Source organism: Stenella coeruleoalba, assembly GCF_951394435.1.
Source record: "Stenella coeruleoalba genome assembly, chromosome: 21".
NCBI lineage: Eukaryota > Metazoa > Chordata > Mammalia > Artiodactyla > Delphinidae > Stenella > Stenella coeruleoalba.
Window position 1 is genome coordinate 4239068 of NC_137167.1, and position 23069 is coordinate 4262136.

General features: G+C 48.8%; 1 protein-coding gene across 3 annotated transcripts; it reads right to left on the reverse strand.

Annotated features, from left to right (window-relative positions):
* Positions 1 to 1539: 1539 nt before the first annotated feature.
* GINS4 (GINS complex subunit 4) lies at positions 1540 to 16501 on the reverse strand. Of its 3 annotated transcripts, none has more exons than XM_079909116.1 (9): positions 16337 to 16501; positions 15568 to 15682; positions 10630 to 10716; positions 9696 to 9809; positions 6602 to 6699; positions 6349 to 6437; positions 3922 to 4012; positions 3713 to 3831; positions 1540 to 1747 (listed from the first exon to the last, which is right to left on the reverse strand). In XM_079909116.1, the coding sequence occupies exons 2-8, from the start codon at positions 15661 to 15663 to the stop codon at positions 3735 to 3737; spliced, it is 672 nt and encodes a 223-aa protein (XP_079765242.1). In that variant the 5' UTR covers positions 15664 to 15682; positions 16337 to 16501; the 3' UTR covers positions 1540 to 1747; positions 3713 to 3734. The 3 variants fall into 3 exon arrangements, with proteins under 3 accessions (XP_079765242.1, XP_079765241.1, XP_079765240.1); XM_079909115.1 differs by lacking the exon at positions 1540 to 1747 and adding an exon at positions 2661 to 3018; XM_079909114.1 differs by lacking the exon at positions 1540 to 1747 and having other exon boundaries at positions 2661 to 3831.
* Positions 16502 to 23069: the final 6568 nt, after the last annotated feature.

Consider the following 23069-nt stretch of genomic DNA (forward strand, 5'->3'; position numbering starts at 1 on the left):
TGGCAAATCATATATCTGATAAGGGATTAATATCCAGAATGTATAGAGAACTCCTAAAACTCATCAACAATAAAAACAACCTGATTAGAAAAGCACAAAGCACTTGAATATACATTTCTCCAAAGAAGACGTAGGAATAGCCAATAAGCACAGGAAAAGATGCTGAATCATTAGGGAAATGCAAATCAAAACTATAATGAGATACAACCTCACACTCATTAGTACGGTTACTATAAAAAAATAGCAAACAGGTATAGGCAAGGATGTAGAGAAATTGAAGCCCTTGTAAAATGGTACAGCTGCTGTGGAAGAGTGTGGTGCTTCCTCAGAAAATTAAAATCAGAATTACATTATGATCCAGGAATTCCACTTGTGGGTGTATAGCCAAAAATTTAAAAGCAGGATCTCGAAGATATCTGCACATGCATGTTCACAGCAGCATTATTCACAACAGCTGAAATGTGGAAGCAACCCAAGTGTCCACTGACAGATTTATGGATAAGAAAAAGGTGGTCTATACGTACAAGGGAATATTATTTAGCCTTAAAAAGAATTTCTGACACATGCTACAACATGGATAAACCTTGGGGTTTCCCAAGGTTTCCCTTATGCTAAGGGAAATAAGCCAGCCACAAAAAGACAAACTATGATTCCACTTAATGAGGTACTTAGAGTTGCCAAAACCGTAAAGACAAAGTAGAATGGTGGTTTTCAGGGACGGTGGGAAGGAGTTATTGTTTAACGGGTACAGAGTTTCAGTTTCACAAGATGAAGAGTCGTGGGGACGGGTGCTGGTGATGGGTGCACAACAAGGTGAATATATTTAATACCACTGAATGTGAACTTACAAATGGTTATTAAGACAGCAATTACGTTATGTGTATTTTACTATAATACAAAAAAGAAAAAAATCAATTTTGAACAATTCCAAATATTTGGAATGTTTAGCCTCCCATGATAAATTACTTAACATTATATGAAGGTTTATTTTTATTTATTTATTTATTTTTGCGGTACGCGGGCCTCTCACTGTTGTGGCCTCTCCCATTGCGGAGCACAGGCTCCGGATGCGCAGGCTCAGCGGCCATGGCTCACGGGCCCAGCCGCTCCGCAGTATGTGGGATCTTCCCGGACTGGGGCACGAACCCGCGTCCCCTGCATCGGCAGGCGGACTCTCAACCACTGCGCCACCAGGGAAGACCTATATAAAGTATTTTTTAAACTGAAGTATACAGTAGTTGATTTACAATATCGTGTTAGTTCCAGGTATACAGCACAGCGATTCAGTTATATATATATGTACCCTCTCTTCAGATTCTCTTCCCTTACAGGTTATTACAAAATATTGAGTAGAGCTCCCTGTGCTACACAGGTCCTTGTTGATTATCTATTTAATATATAGTATAGTAATAAATAATCCCAAAATCCTAATTTATCCCTCTCTCCCCCTTTCCCCTTTGGTAACCATGTTTGTTTTCTATGTCTATGGATTTGTTTTGGAAATAAGTTCATTTGTATTTTTTTTATTCCACATAGAAACGATATCATATAACATTTATCTGAAGTACTGGTGTATGATGTGCTCACTTCACAATCCCTCTGAGAGTTTCATGGTTAGCTCAAGTCCATCACAGACGGAAGGTGGATGTGCACGGGGTTGGGGGCACTGAAGCCTCAATGTTTGGGCACAGAGTAAACACAGCGGGTCTTGCTCCAAGGTCACAGCTGGTACATGTTTTTGCTGCACCTGCAGATATGGACATGCAAGCATTTCTCAGGAATCTCGCTGGCAACAAGCTTATGATAAGGTATGATGCCACTGTTTGAAGTCAATGTCCCATCCTGCTTCCAGTGATGAGTTTTTAACCATAAAGCAAAATACTCCCCACAAATTGAAAATGTTAAAGACGTCACACTAAACCACATCATTTCCCTTCACTTGGTTTTGAAATTCAACTTCCCCTTTATTTCGAAATGGCTTATCTAAACCAGTCTTCCTTTGCAGAGGTGACCTAGGAAATGGAGCAATGAGCTCTGTGGCTTCAGTGACCACCTTACTCCTCCGTGCTGCCCGGCATGAACAGGGCGGGTGACATGATGCAGCCCAGTCCTCTCCTCTCCACAGCAGAGGCAACGGTGACATGGGACCACAAGGTGGCCCCGAGGAAGGAGACTTGGGTTCAGACTTATTGCTAAACGCCCACCTTGTTTCCCACCTATTTACCTACTACCAGCCCTGCCTGCTTCTCAGGATGCTGTGAGGACCCATGGGGTCCTTGCTAACAAAGCCGTTAAGTGATCTGGGGCCAGCCTGCCTCTCAGACCTTAATCCTGCACGCTTCTGCATTGTGCCCACTGCCTTCTAGCCACACCGACTGCAGGTAGAATTCGTTTCTGCCTCAGGGCCTTTGCACAAGCTGCCTTTTCTGCCTGGAAAGCCTTTCGAGTTCTGTGTCTGGCCCCTTCTTGTTATTCAGACCTCAGCCTAATTCAGTGAGATTCACTGAAATCAGTGAGAGCCTCTCAGAGCACCCAGTCATGCTGGTGAGCCCCCGTGAGCCCCCCGTTCTAAGTCTCTTCAAGGCACTTCTCCCACCTGAGCAGGGTCAGTGACCATCTCATTCTGGCTTGGAGCCCCAGTGTGGTGGACTGTGCCCGGCATACTGTGTGCTCACTGCACATTTATTTAATGAATGGCTGAAGAGGGTGAAAACGCTCAGGAGAAAACAAAGCACTGCGTGAGATATAAAACGTTTTTATTAACGAATAAAACCTTCCTTGCTTTCACTTAGTGATTTCTCTTGGAAATGACAGCAATATTACACTGATTACTCCAAGAGCCAACATCATGTAGATGAAAACCTGCCTTTGCAGGAAAGAAAGACTGGAAGGCAGTTGCTCTGTATCACGTTTCAAGGGAAGACGATTCACGTGTGTACATCCCTCCTCGGGTGTCACCGAGACACTGTCCACTCACCGAGGTTAATTTCATCTATTCCCCTTGAGAAAGTGAAGAGCCTAAAAAGGAACAGCTGCCGCTGAGGTGGCGGCGTAAGAGAGCTGCTGCTGCTCTGCCCCCGGGGCCCTGGTCAAGGCTGGCACATGGCCTGCAGGCTGGCCCGGGAGACCGCCCGACGCTGCAGTTCGCCACGGGGAGGATGCACCTCACTAGACTACACGCTGGGAAATGCCCACGGGCTCCTTCTGCCATGAAACCGAGACCTAGTTACTAGTTTACTGGTTGTGATGCTCAGTTAGGCATGACAGAAGTTGGCTTTAAGTGTGAGAGCAGAGGCCCCAGAAGCTGAGTTTACACGAGTCAGTGACATACTATACAGGGCGGCCACACGGTTTAATCTATTTACACTCTTCCTACCAGGAGGGTTGAGGGAGCGCTCCTGCAGCTGTCAGGTTGGGGCCCACCAGTCCCCTCATCACAGGCAGCGAGGCCTTTCTATGCACCCCCTCGGCCTCACTTTCCTCAGTTCAAACACCACCACGAAGGGCGCTTCCGTGTCCCTGCCCAGCCGCGGGGTCGGCAGAGCGATGACCCCACCTGCTGATCCTGGCTGGAGCAGCCAGGGAGGGATCTGCCCCGAGCAGATCTCAATGCCCCAGTGACCCACGGCACTGCCGGGAAAAGTTCCCGTCCTCGGGCACCGGCTGACACGTGGGGTTTCCAAATACGTTCTCCAACCTTCCATGTCCTCACTCTTGGTTAGTTGCTTCCGGTTTTAAATCAGCTGTACGGCTCCAGAAGCGACCAGGGGTGCGATGGTTTTGTATCGGATCAAGTGCTGTGAGCCCTCCTCCAGGTCGATCACATAGTCCCTGGAAGAGAAAACAATGTACCCGCGGAGCTCGGCTGCAGCCCCATGGGGAGGAACGCTTCCCACGATCCACAACGCAAACGCCACTCACCTCTGCTCATCTGTTTCCGGTTCTACCAGTATGTTTTCTTGTCGCTCTTTCACCCTCAGAAACACATATGAATCCAGATCTGGTTTGGGAACTGCCAGGAGGACGAGAGTGTGATCAGAAAATGCTCAGCTGACAAGACCGGGATGGAGAAGCTGCTGGGATTAACTGCCTCAGGCACAAAGGGACCCCTGATGTAAAAGCCTCTTGGGGGCAGGGACCTGAGGAGGGATCTGGCTCCTTCTAGAACAGCACGCTTCCCTCAAGGTTTCACACGGCACCCGCTCATTTGACAAGTGATGAGGCCCTAAGATCTGCAGGGCGCCTGGGAGGAAGAGCAAGGGCCATGGGAGAAACACGCGTGACGTCTTAGGAGGACAGAGTGTGTGAATCGGGCCAGAAAGTATGTCTGTATAAAGGGTGGGAGGACTGGATGTTAGGGAGACTGGGTCACACGGCAATGGCCTTGAATGTCAGGGAGATGAATACGGGCTGCGCGCTGTAAGCATCCCTCCCTCTCTACCACCAGCCAGCACTTCACCACGAAGTGCCCCGCGCTGGCAACTCTCCAGCCCTTCCCTGCCTGCGGCTCCGTTTGTGCCAAGAGGACCCCATCACCTGCGGGGTCCGGAGAACCCACCGGACAACTCAGTGTTCAGAGCCCAGCTCAGGTGTGGGGCTGCCTCGGTTCCCTGTCTACGGGAGGGGGGTCAGGATAACTGACCGCAAAGGTCCAGGGAGGGTCCCCTGGGCTGCTCGGGGGTTCTGGGCCTGCCAGAGACACCAACTTCAGCAGGGTCAGCTGGGCCCACTGGGCTGCTGCTGATGTGAGGAAACCCTCGAAGGATGCTCGGCTACAACGCCCTTCCACGACCCTGCCACTGCGGTCTCCGTGCTCCAGGGGGCATCTGGGCTACGTGAGCAAGGCTCTGATCTCACGAGGGCAGGCTGGCTCCCAAACAGCTCCAGCCCTAGGCGCCCAGCTCTGGTCCTTGGAAGGGACCCAGGACAAGCAACACATGAGCGTCAGCAGGTGTTGGCCAGCATCAAGTAGAAGCAGCTCTGGGGCAACGGCCTGGACCCGGCTCAACTGGATATGACAGGTGGTGCTGGGCAGTGATTAGGGACGTGGTCCTTGCCCCACTCGTAAGTGCAGACAAAAGAGGCTAAACTGGACACGGACTGGGCCTCCTGTGTCCCTCAGGCAGGTTCACCAAAACGACCAGTTCAGAGTTCCACAAGCCCGGCACGCGGTGGGCTTGCTCCTGGTGTCCCCTCCACGATGACACGCTGAAGCCCCGAACCCCACTACTTCAGGACGGGAATGGATTTGGAGACCAGACCTCCAAAGAGGCAAAATGAAGCCGTCAGGGTGGGGTCCTGAGGCAACCTGCTGAGGAGAGGGACAGACGGCAGGGTGCGTGTGCAGGGGGCGGCCGCCTGCAAGCCAAGGAGAGAGACTCGGGGAAACCAACACTGTCAGCACCCTGACCATGGACGCTGGCCTCCACATCTGTGAGAAGATCCACGCTGGCTGGTCAGGCGCCCCCGTCCTGTCGGTGGTACTTAGCTGTGGCAGCCGGGGCTAAGTCCCCCGCCAGCGGCAGGGCTCAGGGCGCGACCCCCAGGCTGGGTCGGCGAGGGACGCTCAGGGCTCAGCTGTCGTGAACTCAGCTTGGGAACCTGTGGACTCCAGGCCCCCGTGATGTCCTGCGTGGACACGGCGAGCTGGGAAAGGCCGGGGAGGAAGACTGGAGGCCACAGGCCAGGGGCCCTGCTGGCTGACCCAAGGTTAGGGGTTACCAGCAGGGCCCCCCCCCCGTGACTTGGCAGACTTTCAGGGGACCGAGCAAGGGGGCGAGAGGCAGAGGAGATGGCTGTGCTTCCCTCCCTGGCGCCTCCCTGCCGTCTGTCCTGCTCCCCTTCCCACAGCCAGGAGGCTGCTCACAACCGAAGATCAGGAGCACTGAGGGACCCCCGTAGGCGTCCCAGTCTTCCAGCTAACGTCCCCCCCGAGGAGACAGGCCCTGCATGGCCTGGAACCTGTGAGGGGAACGCTGCTGCCCCCGGAGACCAGAGACCCCGGCATCTTCCTCGCCCAGAGGAGCCGAGCACAGCACGGACCCTCAGGAGGTGACTGCGTACGAGGGTGAGTCTGCACTTACAGTGGCAGCTACGAGAATTTCCTCTGAACCGGAAGAACACAAAAGTGATGCTGAACTCGTTAGCCCGGCGCCTGCTTTTCACGATTTTTGGTTTAACCCAGAACCCTTCCCCCCTGTCTCTTTTCTGCTGATCTATCTATGCACCTATTTGCCCACGTTCGAGAGAAGAGAGTGGAGATGAAGATGCTATTCTAAGACACCTGGAGATACGTGGGGTGTAAACTACGGCCCCTCGGGATGTCCGAAAGGAGAATGTTCTGCTCACCTGCCCTCAAGAGGTCCACCTTCTGTAAATTAGGAGGCATGTGCTTTAAGGCAACGTTCTTTAGGTAGGTCTCTGTGTTAGCCATGTACCTGAAATACACAAACCCACATCGCAGTGACGACACGCCCCGGAGCCACCAGGGCTATAAGACCAACAGCAGTGGCCCCGCGATTGGCCTGAGGGACACAACCACCAAACTCACACTGGCAAGCCAGGAAAATAAAGGCGGGTCCCACGCTCGCTGCTTACTCACTCTCTGGCGAAGGCAAACTCTTCCGGAGAAAGGCTGGAAGGCTCCCCCTCACGGCGTGTTCTCTCCTTTTCAAGGACGTGAGGGAAAAACCTCTCTATCTGTGGGGACAGGAAACACCTGTCAACGCTTTTTGCCATCAGCAAGTTCGATCAAGTGTGTCATCGAAGGTCTGGTCTGATTCCAGTGGCACACATGCTAGTTTTCGGAAACAGGTCGAGGTTAATCTAGAAAGTGACGCTTAAAATGACACGTTTTCATGGTTGAGACTCTTTCTAATCATAAGACTTACACACTGGACTTCACGAAGGCAGGTTTCAGAGAATTTGGAGCAAAGGCCAGGGCTCAAAAAAGGAAGACAGTTTAAAAAGATGAGAGGCTTTCACGAAAGAAACTCTGTGAGACAACTGGAAATGGAAGTTAAGAGAAAGGAAGGGGCTGTTACCCAGCACTTCTATGTCACTGTACAGACACAACTGTACAACCTGTGAAGTAAAACAGATACAGAGGCTGGAGAGACACACACAGAACATTTAAGCAGACAGAGAGTGATGCTCGATTATAAGACTATAACCAGGGACTTCCCTGGTGGCGCAGTGGTTAAGAATCCGCCCGCCAATGCAGGGGACACGGGTTTGAGCCCTGGTCCGGGAAGATCCCACATGCCACGGAGCAACTAAGCCCATGCACCACAACTACTGAGCCTGCGCTCTAGAGCCCGCGAGCCACAACTACTGAGCCCATGCGCCACAACTACTGAGCCAGCGAGCCACAACTACTGGGCCCACGTGCCACAACTACTGAGCCCACACACTTAGAGCCTGTGCTCCGCACCACAACTACTGAGCCCACGCGCCTAGAGCCTGTGCCACTGCAACGAGAAGCCTGTGCACTGCAATGAAGAGTAGCCCCCACTCGCTGCAACTAGAGAAAGCCCGTGCGCAGCAATGAAGACCCAACACAGCCAAAAATAAATAAATAAATTTATAAATTAACAACAACAACAAAAGAAACAATATAACCAGCAAGGATAAAACCCACAATGAGGTAAGGCTTGGGAAGCGTGCTAAGAACTACCAGAAAACAACAACAAAGCTAAAAGCTACAGAAAGGTGTGTGGTCAGGAACCAGGAAAGGCAGTCTCGTTTGGAGTCAAAGCTCTCACGATCACCTCCGCCAGGGAAACGCTCTCTGCGAGCAGGACCACGATGATGGCAAGGAGGAGCTGAAGGCCCAGAGAAGGCAGCACTTATCCTTAAAGCGGTGAGGTCTCCCGGCTCGGACGCACTGTGTTCCAGGATGAACTAAATTCTCGTCTGTACGGAGTTTGAGTGTGTGAGGCACCTTCTCCTGTCCTATGTGGATCACCGCTGCTACTGTGTCACTTCGTGCACTAAAAATACATGCCATTTCAGAATCTCAGAGTCACTGAGTTCAGAAGAGGTGGGGAAGATTAGAGGCGGACACATTTCCTGATTTTCAAAACTACAAAGGAGGAGACTCTTCCAACACACATCAGTGTCCTTCACGTTGTACGTGGCCTTACAGATAGACGGTCGGTGAACTCAAAGGAGAGTAGCCGTGCGCGCGAAGAGCATTCACCTCACCACACGCCTCAAAAAACTGAGCGGCCTGGCAGCTGAGGGTGGGGAGAGGCGCAGCGCGTCTCAAGCTTTTCAAAATGCGTGATGATATCTTTAACGTCCTTGGGGACAAGCTGTAGCAGGGCTGCTGGGTGACAGCACAGACTAGGAGACGCATAAATGAGTGAAAGAAGAACACGGATTCAACTGACGGACGCCGATCGGCGGGGAAGGCTCTGGCGGGACATCGATCACTGGCCCAGTCCTACTAAAGAATCAGATAAGATCTTTGATGACACACTCATCAAACTTGCTGAAATAACTAATAGTCTAGGTGACAAGACTGGGATCCAGAGACCAGGGAAATGGCCCCAAAAAAGAAGCTGAAAAGGGACAAGTACTGAGCCCTATACTGAGGGGTCAAAAATCAAGCCATGGAAATACAGGAGTGACGGGATGGTGTAATAATAATAACAACAGCTTAAAAACTTCCAAAGAGGTTGGTGCTCATGGCGAGTGCGGAATGAACCCAGGGTGACGTGTCCGTCAGACGCTACATGACACTGGGTGGCGTTACTACCAGTCTGATACCCACAAGGGAAGTGATCATCCTGCTTTTCACAAAAGTGACCAAACTACAACGGGAACTCTGTTCCATTGTAGGTGGGATAATTTAAGAAGGATACTGATAAACCTTTTAAGGGAAGAGACCAGGAGAGTAAATGGAAATAAACGGCTGAAATGTTTAGCTCAGAGGACTCTCGAGAGCCTTCTGAGCTGTCTTCAGTATCTGAAGCGCGTCCACATGGTAGAGGGTACGGCTGGCCCTTGAACAACTCGGGGCTTGAGTGTGCCAGCAGCCCTCCCCTCCCCCCGCCTTACAGTCGGCCCTCCGTATCCCTGGTTCTGCACCTGGATTCAACCAACCTCGGATCACTTTACAGCAAATAATGAAAAAATTCCACGTATCAATGGACCCACGCAGTTCACACCCACGGTGCTCAAGAATCAAGCATGTTTGCTTTGTAGTAACTAAGAGGACAAGTGGAACCAAATGAGAAGAAACTTCAAGGAGGTAAGAACTTCCAGGGTTAAAACAGACGTCATTGAAAATAAGCATGTGTTGCCGTTTCATTTTTATAAGTTAGACGGCCATAGAGATATAGCTGAATGTCACTAGCATGGTCCATTTGACATTGACTTAACGACAGATGCAAAACAGTTCTTAAAACCAGGTCTCCTCTGGTCAGTATTCCCTGTTCATCCACTGCCAATACCTCCACGCTCAGCACCGCCCGACGGTCACTCTGGGGGGGACCGTTCGCGCAGCAGACCGACTAACAGTGTCCCTGGAGGTGGGAGACAACCGTGCCGTCGATGCTTCTCCAGAACAGTGCCGCCCTCCCGACTCTGGCTCCCCTGACGTGGGGCCTCAGCACCATCTGCAGGCCCTGGACCCTCCCGCTCCTCCCAGGACCCTCAGTCTGCACGACAGCTGCCCCCTGCCCCCCGACCTTCATGAGCCGACACCGCAGGTAGCTGCTCAGGACGAAGCGGATCCTCTCCATCTCCATCTGATGGATGCTGACCTTCAGGTCCCCCTTCTTGGCCCTCCTGAGATTTTCTTCCTGTTAACAGAGAAAACACAGTTTGTAAAAAACATGAGAGTCAAAGACTAAGGACCTTATTTGTTGAATCAGCGCACAGCCCATCATCGCTGGCAACATTAAGGACTCACACAGGCTACATTTAGGTCAGAGGAGAAGAAAAAACTCATCGTTTAAGGGCTCTCATTTCCTTCTAATTTCTTAACTACACGAACAATACATGACCATAGTCTCACGACATAAAGTGCAGACAGCACTCGTTTACTTTTAGAAAATGACCACTTGAATAGAATCTGAATCTGGCTGGTCAGAAGGCCCCAGAAGAACCCCAGCCCGAGTGTGAAGGAAGCAGCAGACAGAAGAAATGTCTAAAGGGTCTTGGAAGTAGTTAAAACACCAGCTGAGAAACTGTAAAATACCAACGTTTCAAAGCCACCCTGAGGCTGACAGTGACTAAAGTCCGGCTCATCTAAGGCAAGGGCCACACACTCAGAGGCTTCGGGGCCAGGCAGGTAAGGTACCTGAGAAAGGTGGGCAGCCAGGAGCTGGGGGCCTTGGGAGCACATTGGAAGGGGCCGTCCCTACCCTGCTCTGGTCAGCTGTTCTCGCGTACAAATGCAGGAATGCTGAGGACAGGTTTTTAGAAGCTGACATCCAGATGTTCATAGGAGCTCCCAGGCTTTGTAAGTGTAGGTAATTAATTCAACATTAAAAACCAAAAAAAAAAACCCAAACTAGGCTGGGCCCAACGGAACAGATTTGCTTTCAGCCTACGGCCTCTCACTGTGCCGACACACCTTCTAAGCTGCCCTCCTCTGAACGCCGAGGGGCCACCTCTTACCATGTGCTGCAGCTGCTCCATGACACATTCTACGATTTCCGACTTGTTTTCCAGCAGCTCAGGGGCAAACTTTTCGTTCATCCAGGCCTAAAACGACAATGCCCGAAAAACGCACCAAGGGGCATTACTCACAATGGAGCAAAATAACCCTGGGAGTCAGTACTCACCCCTAAAATCACAGCTGCCTCAGCAAAGAAACTGTCTACCGGTTGGAAATACTGGAAGTGCTTTGAAGACAAGCTATGTTTAATGATGGCTTTTTTATTTCCTTTAGTGGAAAGGCTGTGTTGTCAGTACACCTATGGCTGAGAGTAATCCTACCTGGTGTCCACTCGGTACCTGTCACCGGGCACCAGTGTCTGTATCTGCTATTGCCCACCAGGGGGCACCAGCGCCCTCCCATTCAGCTCAGAGCATTTTATAATTTTTTCATTCATCACTATCATAACTGAGATGAAATGGATACAGTTATCCTTACCTTGCTGATGAGAAAACACAGATTACGTTATTTACTAACTTCCCAAGAGTACAAAGGATCACAAAGGAAATGGAGATTTATCTATTAAGCAGTTTTTGGAATAAGATGTTAAATCCCTAATTTATGACTTAGGCCCAGATGCTTGGTATGTTTCAGAAATTACCAAGGCTTAGGGAACTGAAGTATCCACTGGTGACTGAGGAAGCTGTACTTATCTTTCAATCACAGGAAATTGAGTTCTAGAATAGCTCAGAGTTACAGGCCAAGCACGCTCCAGTTATTCATTTTGACACACTTAAGTGTCTGCTTCTTCAATTATCACCATTCAGACGCATTATTAAATACCAGTATTGCTACTATCATAAAATGTCTTTTCAGGTGCTCAAGCTTCTGAATAGTGTTGCAGATATATAAAATTAATCAGAAAGACAATCTGTCTTTTCAAGTAGCATAATGAATGAGAAAAGATCAAACTGTCATAGAGAACTTATAAAGCAGGAGATTTTCTTTTTTTATATATAAATTTATTTATTTTGTTTATTTTTGGCTGCATTGGGTCTTCGTTGCTGCGCACGGGCTTTCTCTAGTTGCGGCAAGCGGGGGCTACTCTTTGTTGCAGTGCGTGGGCTTCTCATTGCGGTGGCTTCTCTTGTTGCGGAGCACAGGATCTAGGCGCGCAGGCTTCAGTAGTTGTGGCTCATGGGCTCTAGAGCGCAAGCTCAGTAGTTGTGGCACACAGGTTTAGTTGCTCTGCGGCATGTGGGATCTTAGTTCCCAGACCAGGGCTTGAACCCGTGTCCCCTGCATTGGCAGGAGGATTCTTAACCACTGTGCCACCAGGGAAGCCCAGGTTTTCTTTTTACCTGACTTCATTAAATACTGAATAGGTACAAAAATATTTATGAAATACATAATAACATGAAGAATACTGATAAACACCTATGTGCACATAGCTTCATTAAAGAGTATCATCATCATTTTACAAGTCCCCTTGTGTCCCCTCCCTCCTCAGAGGTGATCATTAGCCTGAATTTAGTGATTAATTTTCTGTAGTTTCATTACTTCTGTTTTTATCTCTATGTGGTGCTTACCAACCTTTCCATGACAGGGCTCTCAAAGAAATGACAGCACTTGTATGGTATACTGGGTAAAATGGAGTAGATTTGGGGGAGAGTTCTCATTTACAGTATGAAATCATGGTAATAAAACATATAACAGTGGGGCAAAGTTTATATTAGTACAAAATGCTCAAATAAAATCTTTTCAAAATTTTTAGTGAGAAACTTGTATTTAAGTTCACAGTCTTTTTAAAAATAATCAAGTTCTCTGTTTGAAATGACTGCATCAAAAAAAGTTTAACAACAACCTGTTTATCACTGTTACGGGTGAAACTGCGCCGCCTCCACCTGCCGATTTGTATGTTAGAGCCCTAACTCCTAGCACCTCAGAATGTGACTGGATTTGGAGATGCAGTCTTTTAACCAGGTAGTTAGGTTGAAAGGTGGTCATTAGGTGGGCCTTAATCCAATACGGCTGGTGTCCTTGCAGGAGAAGAAGAGGACACAGACACGGAGTTTCCCAAGGCTCAGTCGCTGGTACCTTCTTTCCTTTATGTACATTCACTCTCTATGGGAAATTATCTACAGAGAGGACAGAGCACATGAGGACACAGAAGACGGCCGTCTCCAAGTCCAGGAGAGAGGCCTCAGAGGAGACCGTGTCAGCACCTTGATCTCCTCTCAGATAGAAGAGCCTCCAGAACTGAGAAGATAAATTTCTGTCAGCAAAGCCACCCAGTCTGTGGCACTTTGTTAGGCAGCCTTAGCGAACTAACATGACCATTAAAATGAGAAACTTTGCATTTTAGGTACCAAGTTTTAAATTGTATTTTTACCAGCATTCAAGAGCATCCTACGTATGCGCCCAGAGCTGTGCTCATCAGTGGCCTGTCAGGCCGGCCCCGAGGCCATGCTACACGGCAGCTGTCCAGGCGGTGGCTGCCCTCCGGGCAGGAGAGCATCAGGCCGCAGGCGTGACTCCTGCTCACCCCCTGCCAAGGCCGCCAGACCCCACCCTCCTTGGGCTCCCTCCCAGGGAGCCCTGAGGACACCCAGAAGAGGCCAGCAGTCTGGGCCCGGCTGACCTGGAGGGTGAGGGTCAGCATCTGAGCCTTTGCAGAGCCTCAGCACCAGCAAGCTGGCAAGCTCGGCCCTGGACGACAGCTTTGCAAGGGTCTGAAGGGTACACAGACGGTTTCTTCAGCAACTTTTCTTTTGTTCTTCTGTGTGATGCTCCTGACAGCTGTCCATGCTGCGGCAGGAGCTTTTACTCATTTTACTGCTATTTTTCTCCCTCGTTACGTGTATATGCCGTACTCTAGGTATGCACCCAGGAGTAGAATAATTCGGCCACAAGACACGTGTGCCTTCTTTAACCTGACCAGAAAATAACGTTAATTTTTTAAAGTGACTGTACCAAGTTACACACACACCGTGGTATACGTGTGCTAAATTCTCTACATCCTTGCCAACACTTTATACTGTTCACCTTTTTCATTTCTACCACTCTGGTGGGTATAAGTGATACCTCATTGGGTTTTAAATTTTCAGGGTGCCTGTGAATCTCCTGAAATTACATGCAAAGTTCTGCATGGGTGTATATGTGCATTATTCTGGGAGGGAGGGCCAGAGTTTTCACCAGATTCTTAAAAAGGTCTGAGACATAATTTTTAAATGAACTTCCTTGGGTTTTATCACTCACAATGGCATGTAACGGTAGGAAGGAATGAAGAATCCTAAAGTAACAAACATGAGAGAGCTCTGGAAAGGGGCGGTGAGAGGGAGACGAATAAGGCAGCAGGTGTAGTAAATCAAAGAGACCTGGTTCACATCCTGGCTCTGCTGTCCTTGTGTGTCCTTGGCAAGTTACTTTACACCTCTAACCTCTAAGCTTCAGTTTCCTCATCTGTAAAATGGAGATGACAAAAGTGCTTGCCTCAGGGCGTTGTTGTACTGATTATGACCACTTGCACCTAACATTCAGTGAGCGCTCAGCACACGTCAGACAACACTCTGAGCTCTTCACACATAATACCCCATTTCATCCTCACAAGAGCTCAGTGAGGCAGCCACTATTATTACCTCCACTGACAGTCAAGGAAGCGCTAGAGACAAGCTATACAACCTGCCTAAGTTGTAAAACAGACGAGTGTGGACTTCCCTGGTGGCGCAGTGGTTAAGAATCCGCTTGCCAATGCAGGGGACACGGGTTCGAGCCCTGGTCCGGGAAGATCCCACATGCCATGGAGCAACTAAGCCCGTGTGCCACAACTACCGAAGCCCGCGTGCCACAGCTAATGAGCCTGCACGCTGCAACTACTGAAGCCCGTGTGCCTAGAGTCTGTGCTCCACAATAAGAGAAGCCACCGCAATGAGAAGCCCGCGCACCACAACAAAGAGTAGCCCCCGCTCGCCGCAACTAGAGAAAGCCCACGTGCAGCAATGAAGACCCACCGCAGCCAAAAAAAATATTTTTTAATTAAAAAAATTAAAAAAAAAAAAAAAACGAGTGACATGCAGGATTTAAACCCAGGTAGTCTGAACTCCAAAACTACCAAGGTCTCCTCAGACAACAATTGTGAAGAGCCCTAGCACACAGGAAATACTCGATAAGCCACAGGGATTATGACTAAAAGGAGAAACAGCCCAGAAGTGGTTTGAGGTAAGCAGTGGAAACATACAGAACGGTGGACAAAAGGAAGTATTTGGAGGAAAAGGAAGAATAAGACCAGTTTTCTCGGGCTTCCCCGGTGGCGCAGTGGTTAAGAACCTGCCTGCCAATGCAGGGGATACGGGTTCAAGCCCTGCTCCGGGAGGATCCCACATGCCGCGGAGCAACTATGCCTATGTACCACAACTACTGAGCCTGCGCTCTAGAGCCCTTATGCCACAACTACTGAAGCCCGCGCGCTTAGAGCCTATGCTCCACAACAAGAGAAGCCACTGCAATGAAAAGCCCTCGTGCCGCAACTAGAGAAAGCCCACACGCAGCAACAAAGACCCAATGCAGCCCAAAATAAAAATAAACTTAAAAAAATAAAAAAGACCAGTTTTCTCCTAAAGAAGGTGTTTCAGCACTTTCTAGACCTTACAAGTCTCTACCAAGCACTTCTGCGGTCCCCACAAATACCAAGCAGATCCTTTGCTCTGTGAGCTGTTCTCGTAAATGTCCCCAAAGCTGACCCTCTCTGGCCCCACTTGAGAATTTTGTGTCTGACATTATGAGGTTTCTATCCGGCTGTCCCCCTACTTCCTATTTCTGTGTAGATGGTAAGATGCGGTCTCTCTTCTCTTGAAATAAGCCTAGAGTTCCATCACATTTCCTGATTCCTGACATTTGCACAGCTGGACTAAATAAAAAGGCTGAGCTTGGAGCAGGGGGATTCTGTTTGGACTGCTTACCTGTTCCAGCCTGTCAATGAGCTCTGCAGGGGTCAGGACCACCTCCTCACTCCCCGCATCAGAGTCCTGTCCCGGGAGATCCAGTTCCTCTGTCATCTTCTCTGAAACCAGGAATCTAATAAATAAAAGAACCCATATTATGCTGTGTGTTCCATTTCTTTTCAAGAATATGCAACTACGTACCTGGAAAAGGGAAAGGTTTACTGCAGTTGTAGAGGCTCACTGGCAGTGGCTAGGGAATTCATAGGTTTTGGTTTTGTAATTCTTCACCTCTTCGTTCAAATCTTAGGTCAGGGACCAATTTCTCAAAGCGATCACTCCTTACAAGGGCTTCCACGTGCACCCTGAATTGAGCAACTACCACACCCTGCAGTAATTATCTGTTTGCCTTCCAGAAGGAGGTCCTCTCCTCGGGGGCTGCGTTCACTTCAGCTCTAATATGAATCCTGGAACCTCTAAGGACTAGGGACACAGTGACCTGTGCAGCCCCTGCGCTCAGCACGGCTCTTCACTAAGAGCAGGCAAATAAAATTGCTGGGAGAACCAATCCATGCCCGTTTCCTGGAGCCACAAGGCCACAAGCAACATCTGTCCGGTCAGTGACCCAAAGGGCTTAGGAAGGCGGGTGGTGGGGACGAGGGCGCGTCCCCGGAGCCTTAGGGACACCGAGAACACATTCCTCCCGCTCGCCTCCCGGGGCCACGAGCACAGGGTCACCTCCTCCCCCGAGGCGCGCGCGCACTCCCAGCGGTCCCACTCGGACGCTCACCCGGGCCTGGCCAGGCTGCGAAGGCACCCCGGGTTGGCGAGTGGCGAGGGCGGGACCCTCGCGGGAAGCAGCCTGAGGTGCACCGGCCGCAGAACGGTCCGCGCGAGGCCTTTCCGGGACGCACCCGACCCTCCACTTCTCAGCTCCCGCGCTCCTCTTGGACACTTCCCGTCCGGACTCAACGTCACTGCGCACGGACGGGGCTGACCAATCATGGCCAGACGGCCCCGCCCACCCTGGGGGCGGGAATTGCGTCCCAGTGGCTCGATCTCTGGGCCACTTCCTGAGTGGAGGCGGGCCCGAGCTGGGCCCCGCCCACCTCGTCCCGGCTTGGGTGTGCGGTGCCGGATGACACCTCCCAAGGACCGTCGGCAGGAGGCGCCTGGTCACCGAGGCTGGGGGCTCCGGCGGCGTGGGCCTTCCCGCCACCGGTTGCAGCCGTCCGCGTGTGCTCTGGCCGACAGAGAGGTGGGCTGTGTTAAATCAGGCCGCTTCCACCTCTTGGGTCGTCTTCTCCACCCACTTCCCTTGTGGCCCTTCTGTTACCGCATATCTGCAGGGGCTGCACCTGTGGCCACTACTCCCAGCTCTAAAAGCCTTTAGGCGAGTGGTTCTTAAAACGCGGTTCCAGACCACCAGCAACAAATCGGCTGGGACCCGAGAAAAATGCAAGTTCTCAGACCAGTCCGAGAACTGCGGAATCGGGAACTAGCGGGGGCCGGGGGAGGAGTGGGGGAGACGGTCAACAGGTTCATCAGGTGATTCTGAGGCAGGTGAGCTTGGAGAACCATGGCTTTAGGCAGTGCTTCCATCCCAGCTGCTCTCTAGGTTATATTGACATTTACAGTTTATGTCTTCTGCCTTTACTGTAGGGCAAAGATATATATATATATTTTTTTTCTTTGTGTGATTATAGTTTTTCATCTCTGAATTGCTGATGCTTTTCTTTCTGCTCTCCTTTGTTTTCTGTGCAAAGTGTCGCTTCTGGCTCCCCTAGAAGTATCTCTTCCCCACCAATCTGAAGATTCTTTGTGATGTGATTAGAAAAAAGAAGTCCGGCTAATTGACCGATTGGGTAGCACCTGCCTGATTACAATAGTGTTATAAAAATAATTACAATAGAATATACTGAGTGAGAGAGTGGGCATATTTACAAAGGGCTGAGGAAACTGGGGGACAGCAAAGAGGTATTCCAAGGGAAGGGCCCTTTGAGCTGTGCTTGCAGAACGAGTTTTGTTAATGACAGATGATGGCCTTTTCCAGGTCCATTTCAATTCTGTGTTGCAGTGGTTGGTGGCCCAGTTGTTTTTAGTTGTGGCAAGTTGTGTTTTCCCAAGAGAGCTGCTCTGACATCAGCCTTATCCTGAACTCTTCTGCTCACACCTCTCCATCAAGAGGTGGAGTTTGTGATCTCCCCTTTTTAAAAAAAATCTTATTTTGTTGAAGTATAGTTGATTTACAATTATGTTCATTTCTGCTGTACAGCAAAGTGATTAAGTTATATATATATATATATATATATATACATATAAACATACACATGCTTTTTCATATTCTTTTCCATTATGATTTATCCCAGGATACTGAATATAGTTTCCTGTGCTATCTGGTAGGACCTGTTGTTTATCCGTTCTCTCTGTAATAGTTTGTATCTGCTAATCCCAAACTCTGAATCCTGTCTGAGTCTGTTTCTGTTTCATAGAGAAGTTCATTTGTGTCATACTTTAGATTCCACATAAGTGATATCATATGGTTTTGTTTTTCTCTGTCTGACTCACTTCACTCAGTATGATCATCTCTAGGTCCATCCATGTTGCTTCAAATGGCATAATTTCATTCTTTTTTATGGCCGAGTAGTATTCCATTGTATGTATATACCACATCTTCTTTATCCATTCGTTTGTCGGTGGGCACTTGGGTTGTTTCCATGTCCTGGCTATTGTAAATAGTGCTGCTATGAACACAGGGGTATATGTATCTTTTTGAATTAGAGTTTTGTCTGGATATATGCCCAGGAATGGGATTGCTGGTTGTGATCTCTCCTCTTCAATCTGGGAAGATCTTTGTAACTGCCTGGACCAAGAGAACGTGGCAGAAGTGATGCTGAACGGCTTCCGGAGCTGAGTCATGAAAGGTGGTGCAGCTTCCCCCCACTGTCTTTCTTGAGCTGCATCCCTTGGGAGCCGTGAGCTGACAGGTAAGATGTCTGGCTGTCCTGCAGCTGCCATGGAAGGTCCACATGGAAAGGTCACTTAGAGATGGAGAGCCATGTCCAAGGAACCCCAACTGTTCTGTCCTTCAGATGTCTGAGTCGAAGGAGCCTTCAGATGGTTCTAGCTCTTAGACTTTGAGTGACCCCAGCTGACCCTAAAGGAGCAGAGACAAGCCATCCCTGCAGAGCACTGCCCAGATTGCAGATTTGTGAGCAAAATATAGGTGTTTTAAGGCCCTAAGTTTTGGGTGTTTTTTTTTAATTTATTTTTTAATTTTTTTTGGCTGCATTGGGTGTTTGTTGCTATGCACAGGCTTTCTCTAGTTGCAGCACGTGGGCTTCTCATTGCAGTGTTCTCTTGTTGTGGAACATGGGCTCTAGGTGCTCAGGCTTCAGTAGTTGTGGCGTGCAGTTTCGGTAGTTGTGACGCACGGGCTCTAGAGCGCAGGCTCGGTAGTTGTGGTGCACGGGCTCTAGAGCGCAGGCTCAGTAGTTGTGGCTTGCGGGCTTAGTTGCTCCATGGCATGTAGGATCTTCCCGGACCAGGGATCGAACCCGTGTCCCTACATTGGCAGGCGGATTCTTAACCACTGCGCCACCAGGGAAGTCCATTTTGGGTGGTTTTTAATCAGCATTAGAGGACGTGAACATTAGTCTCTGAGCACAATCCCATGCTTCCATAATTCTCATTCCTACATAGCTTTGCGATGGTCTTTCCAAATATTCCTTAAGTGTTCTAGATTGGAGTCCACTCACCGATGACTTCCCTGTATGAGTACCCATTGCTAAGTTTGCTCACTCAGAGTCTCCCCTTCCGTGGTGCCAACTGCCACCCCGGTCTCCTGCTGTGCCCCAGCTGGGGAGCTGGCGTCCAGCGCCTGCTTCCTTACTAAACAGGGCCGTTACCTGGGACACATCACTTCTTTGGGCTTCGATCAGTTGTACTGCCTGTCCAGTGAGAACGAGATGTGCCTTCCTGAAGGCAGAGAGATAGATACAAAATTGGGCCCCGCCTTTCGCTTCTAAGATCTTTGGTTCCAACTAATATTCATCAGATAAAATCACTCTAGAGTAAAATGAGTTGGCAGAGAACGATTTCTGCTATGTAAAGAAGGAGCATTGAAGGAGACGTTCCAAAGATAATCGACAGAGCTACCTGTGGGCAAGCAGCACAAACTTCTGGTGGGACGGTTGGCCTGTGAAGTTCAGGAAGGTGGGAGAAAAGACCCGGCTTAAGTTACGTTAAATGGAGAGAAAAATCAGGAACATCTGGTGGACGTAGCCCCATTGTCAAGAAGTTTTAAAAAATAATTACATAGCCGTGCAAATGGAACGCCTTTCATGAAAATGATCACGTGAAAAAGAGAATTACATAAGTTATGATAGCAGGAGGGTAAAGTTTGATGGTGATGTATGGAATTGCAGGACAGAATTTACAGGCAAGTTCTGATGATGAAAAAAGCAAGTGAACATGCCAGCATGGATTCAGATGAGTAAAACATGAAGCTACCAACATAGCAAAAGAAGGAAGAAGCTAGTGCCCAACGGTGAAGAGGATACAGAAAATAGGACCCTGTACAATTGAAGAAAGTCAATGCAATTTCCGGATACTGCTCAATGAAGGAGTTGATTGCACTTAAAGACAAGGCAAATGGAAACAGCCAAAATATATGTGGATAGGTATGGAAGTATCATTAATAAGAATGGACCTAATTTTTTTCAATCACTAAGGATAAAAGACAACATATACATACCTATACAGTACCGTGAGCCTTTCTGAAGATGATGCTTTCTAAATACGAAGTAATACCATCGTCACTGTTCATGTGTCATCACTGCCTTGCTCATTTGGTCAACAGCTGTTTCTCAGTGTTTCCTTCCTCTAAATTCCATCACATTCTTGGTCTTGGTACCCTCACAAGCAAAGCACTAAGTCTTGGGGAGTGTATTCGTTAAGCAGAGTTTAAGCCCCAGTTGTTCTGAATGAATGAAGACTTGGCCAAGGATAGGAAAGGAAGAGAGCAACTTGCATTTTTAAGGAAAGCAGAAAAGTACTCTTAGAATATTTCCTTTTAGCCTCACAAGGAAAGCTGTCGACTGGTGAATTATAAGTATTTTTCTGGCCGATGGTAAAACCCCATACACAGTTGTATGGCTGAGATGCTGGAAAACTCAGGAGGTCAGAGCCCTGAAAAATGTAAAATCTGGGCAGTGCATGATATTTCCAATTCCTTTTTCCCCCTCAGACTTTATAGCTCCTCATCCCTTACTCAAAATCCATCTTTAAAGCACATTGAGGGCTTCCCTTGTGGCACAGTGGTTGAGAGTCTGCCTGCCGATGAAGGGGACGCAGGTTCGTGTCCTGGTCCAGGAGGATCCCACATGTCGCGGAGCAGGCTGGGTCCGTGAGCCATGGCCACTGAGCCTGCGCGTCCGGAGCCTGTGCTCCGCGACGGGAGAGGCCACGACAGTGAGAGGCCCGCGTACCAAAAAAAAAGCACATTGAATTAACCTATATATGTTTCCAATAAAGATATAAACTTTTCAAATGTCTTCTAAGCTTTGAGATCACAGTTTCAAGAATAAAGTGGCTTTGTACTATTGTTTAATCAAAAAAAAAAAAAAGGCAGGTACAAACCTTTAACGCTCTTATTCTCCTAGCCGCTCCCTCGTAGCAGCGCGGTGAGACCCTCTTTCCTTAGTTCAGTCTTAGTGTGTTTCTAGTTTCTAGCACAGACGCGACCTTCACCTTTGTGTCTTGTTGCCTTATGGTTGATGGGAGGATGCTTTTTTTCCTCCCAAGCCCAGAATGAGCCTTGGGAATAACAAAAAGAGTCAGTTTGCTGTGGAGGGGAACCCATCTTCTGAAAAGAAAGCTGACTCAGGAAATAGAGCATCTGGCTTTGACTTCAGCTCTTATGAAGGCTCCCCAGCCCTGGGCAAAGCTGTAGATGCTGTCTCCTCACTTTGCCTGAGCTTTGTTAACGAGGAAGCAGAGGCTGACACCAGCCAAGGCTGGCACCTCCTCGGGCAGAGTGTAAGATTATGTTCTCTCGTCCAGTCTCGGAGCTTTCCTTGGAGGGGCGTGGACAGAACACCTCAGGCTTAGACCACTGCAAGGAAGCGGGTTGTTGGAGGCTGGAGGGAATCCCCTGAGAGGAGTCGGGAGGTTATGTGATTTTAGTCATGCTCTGAAAGCAGCAGTGTTGATTTTCTTGTTATTCAGTGTTTCCCCCTTACACCCTCTTTGCTCCCTTCATGTGGAACTGCTCAGGGACATGAGGGATTTTGTCTCCTCTCTTTGCACCTCCTGTTCCCTCTTTCTAGGCTTCTCTCTTTCCCTGTAACCACCTAACGAACTCGTACGCATCCTTCAGGACTCAGCCGAAGTACCTCTTCCTCTGTGAAACCATCCCTAGCAATTAGGTCAGTGTATATGCCTTACACTGTACCTTACACTATTCTGATATAGCATTTATCACACCATATGGCAGTGTTAACATGTCCATTTCTCCTATTAGGTTGTGAATTCCCTGAAGGTATCCCCAAATCTAGCACAGCACCCCTCATTCCCACGTGCATTCATTTCTTCATTCAACAAATATTTCTGAGCATGTAGTGATACTTGAGTATCTACTTCCAGGCCCTGTGTAGGTGCTAGAGATAAAGAGTGAATAGGAAACACAAACCATATGATGGGAGACAGACAGTAAACAAATATCAATTGTTTGTCAGGTGGTGATAAAATAAAGCTGGGTAACACATATAGGACATTAAGAGGAAGGACATTTTAGTTGGTTGTCCATTCAGGCTGCTATAACAAAATACCATAGAGTAGGTGTCTTATAAAGAACAGAAATTTGTTTCTCACAGTCTGGAGGCTGGGATGTCCAAGGTCATGGTGCCAACAAAGTCAGTGTCTGGTGAGGGCTTCCAAATGGCTGTCTTTTCACTGTGACCTTACATGGTAGGAGGGACAGTGGAGCTTTCTGGGCCGCTTTTATATGGGCACTAATCTCATTCATGAGAGCCCCACCCTCATGACTTAATCACCTCCCAAAAGTCCCACCTTCTAGTACCATCACCTTGGGGGTTAGGGTCTCAACATGTGAATTTTGGGGGAACACAAACATTCAGCCTATAGCAGACTCCCTAAGGAAGTGACATGTGAGCACAGCTTGCAGGAAGAATGAGTCACTTCCAAGGAGACGAATGTGCAGCACTGTGAGGAGATCCAAAGGCTGTGCAGTTACTTGCTCACTGCAGAATATAAAATGACCATGAATTTTCCTTTTTTTTAAAAAAATTAAATATATCTTCTGAAAAACTATGGCCAAATAGCATTTATCAGGCCAAGTAGAATGATTTTCTTAATGATTTTCTGGATAAGAGTCAAGCAAAGAGAAATGTGACCTTTCCACCAAGAAATATGTGTGCCTTTGTGTCATGAACCTGTGATGAAAAGCTTCTGTGTCTACGTGCTGGGCAGGTCCTCATGTTTATTTAGGGTCCACATAATTA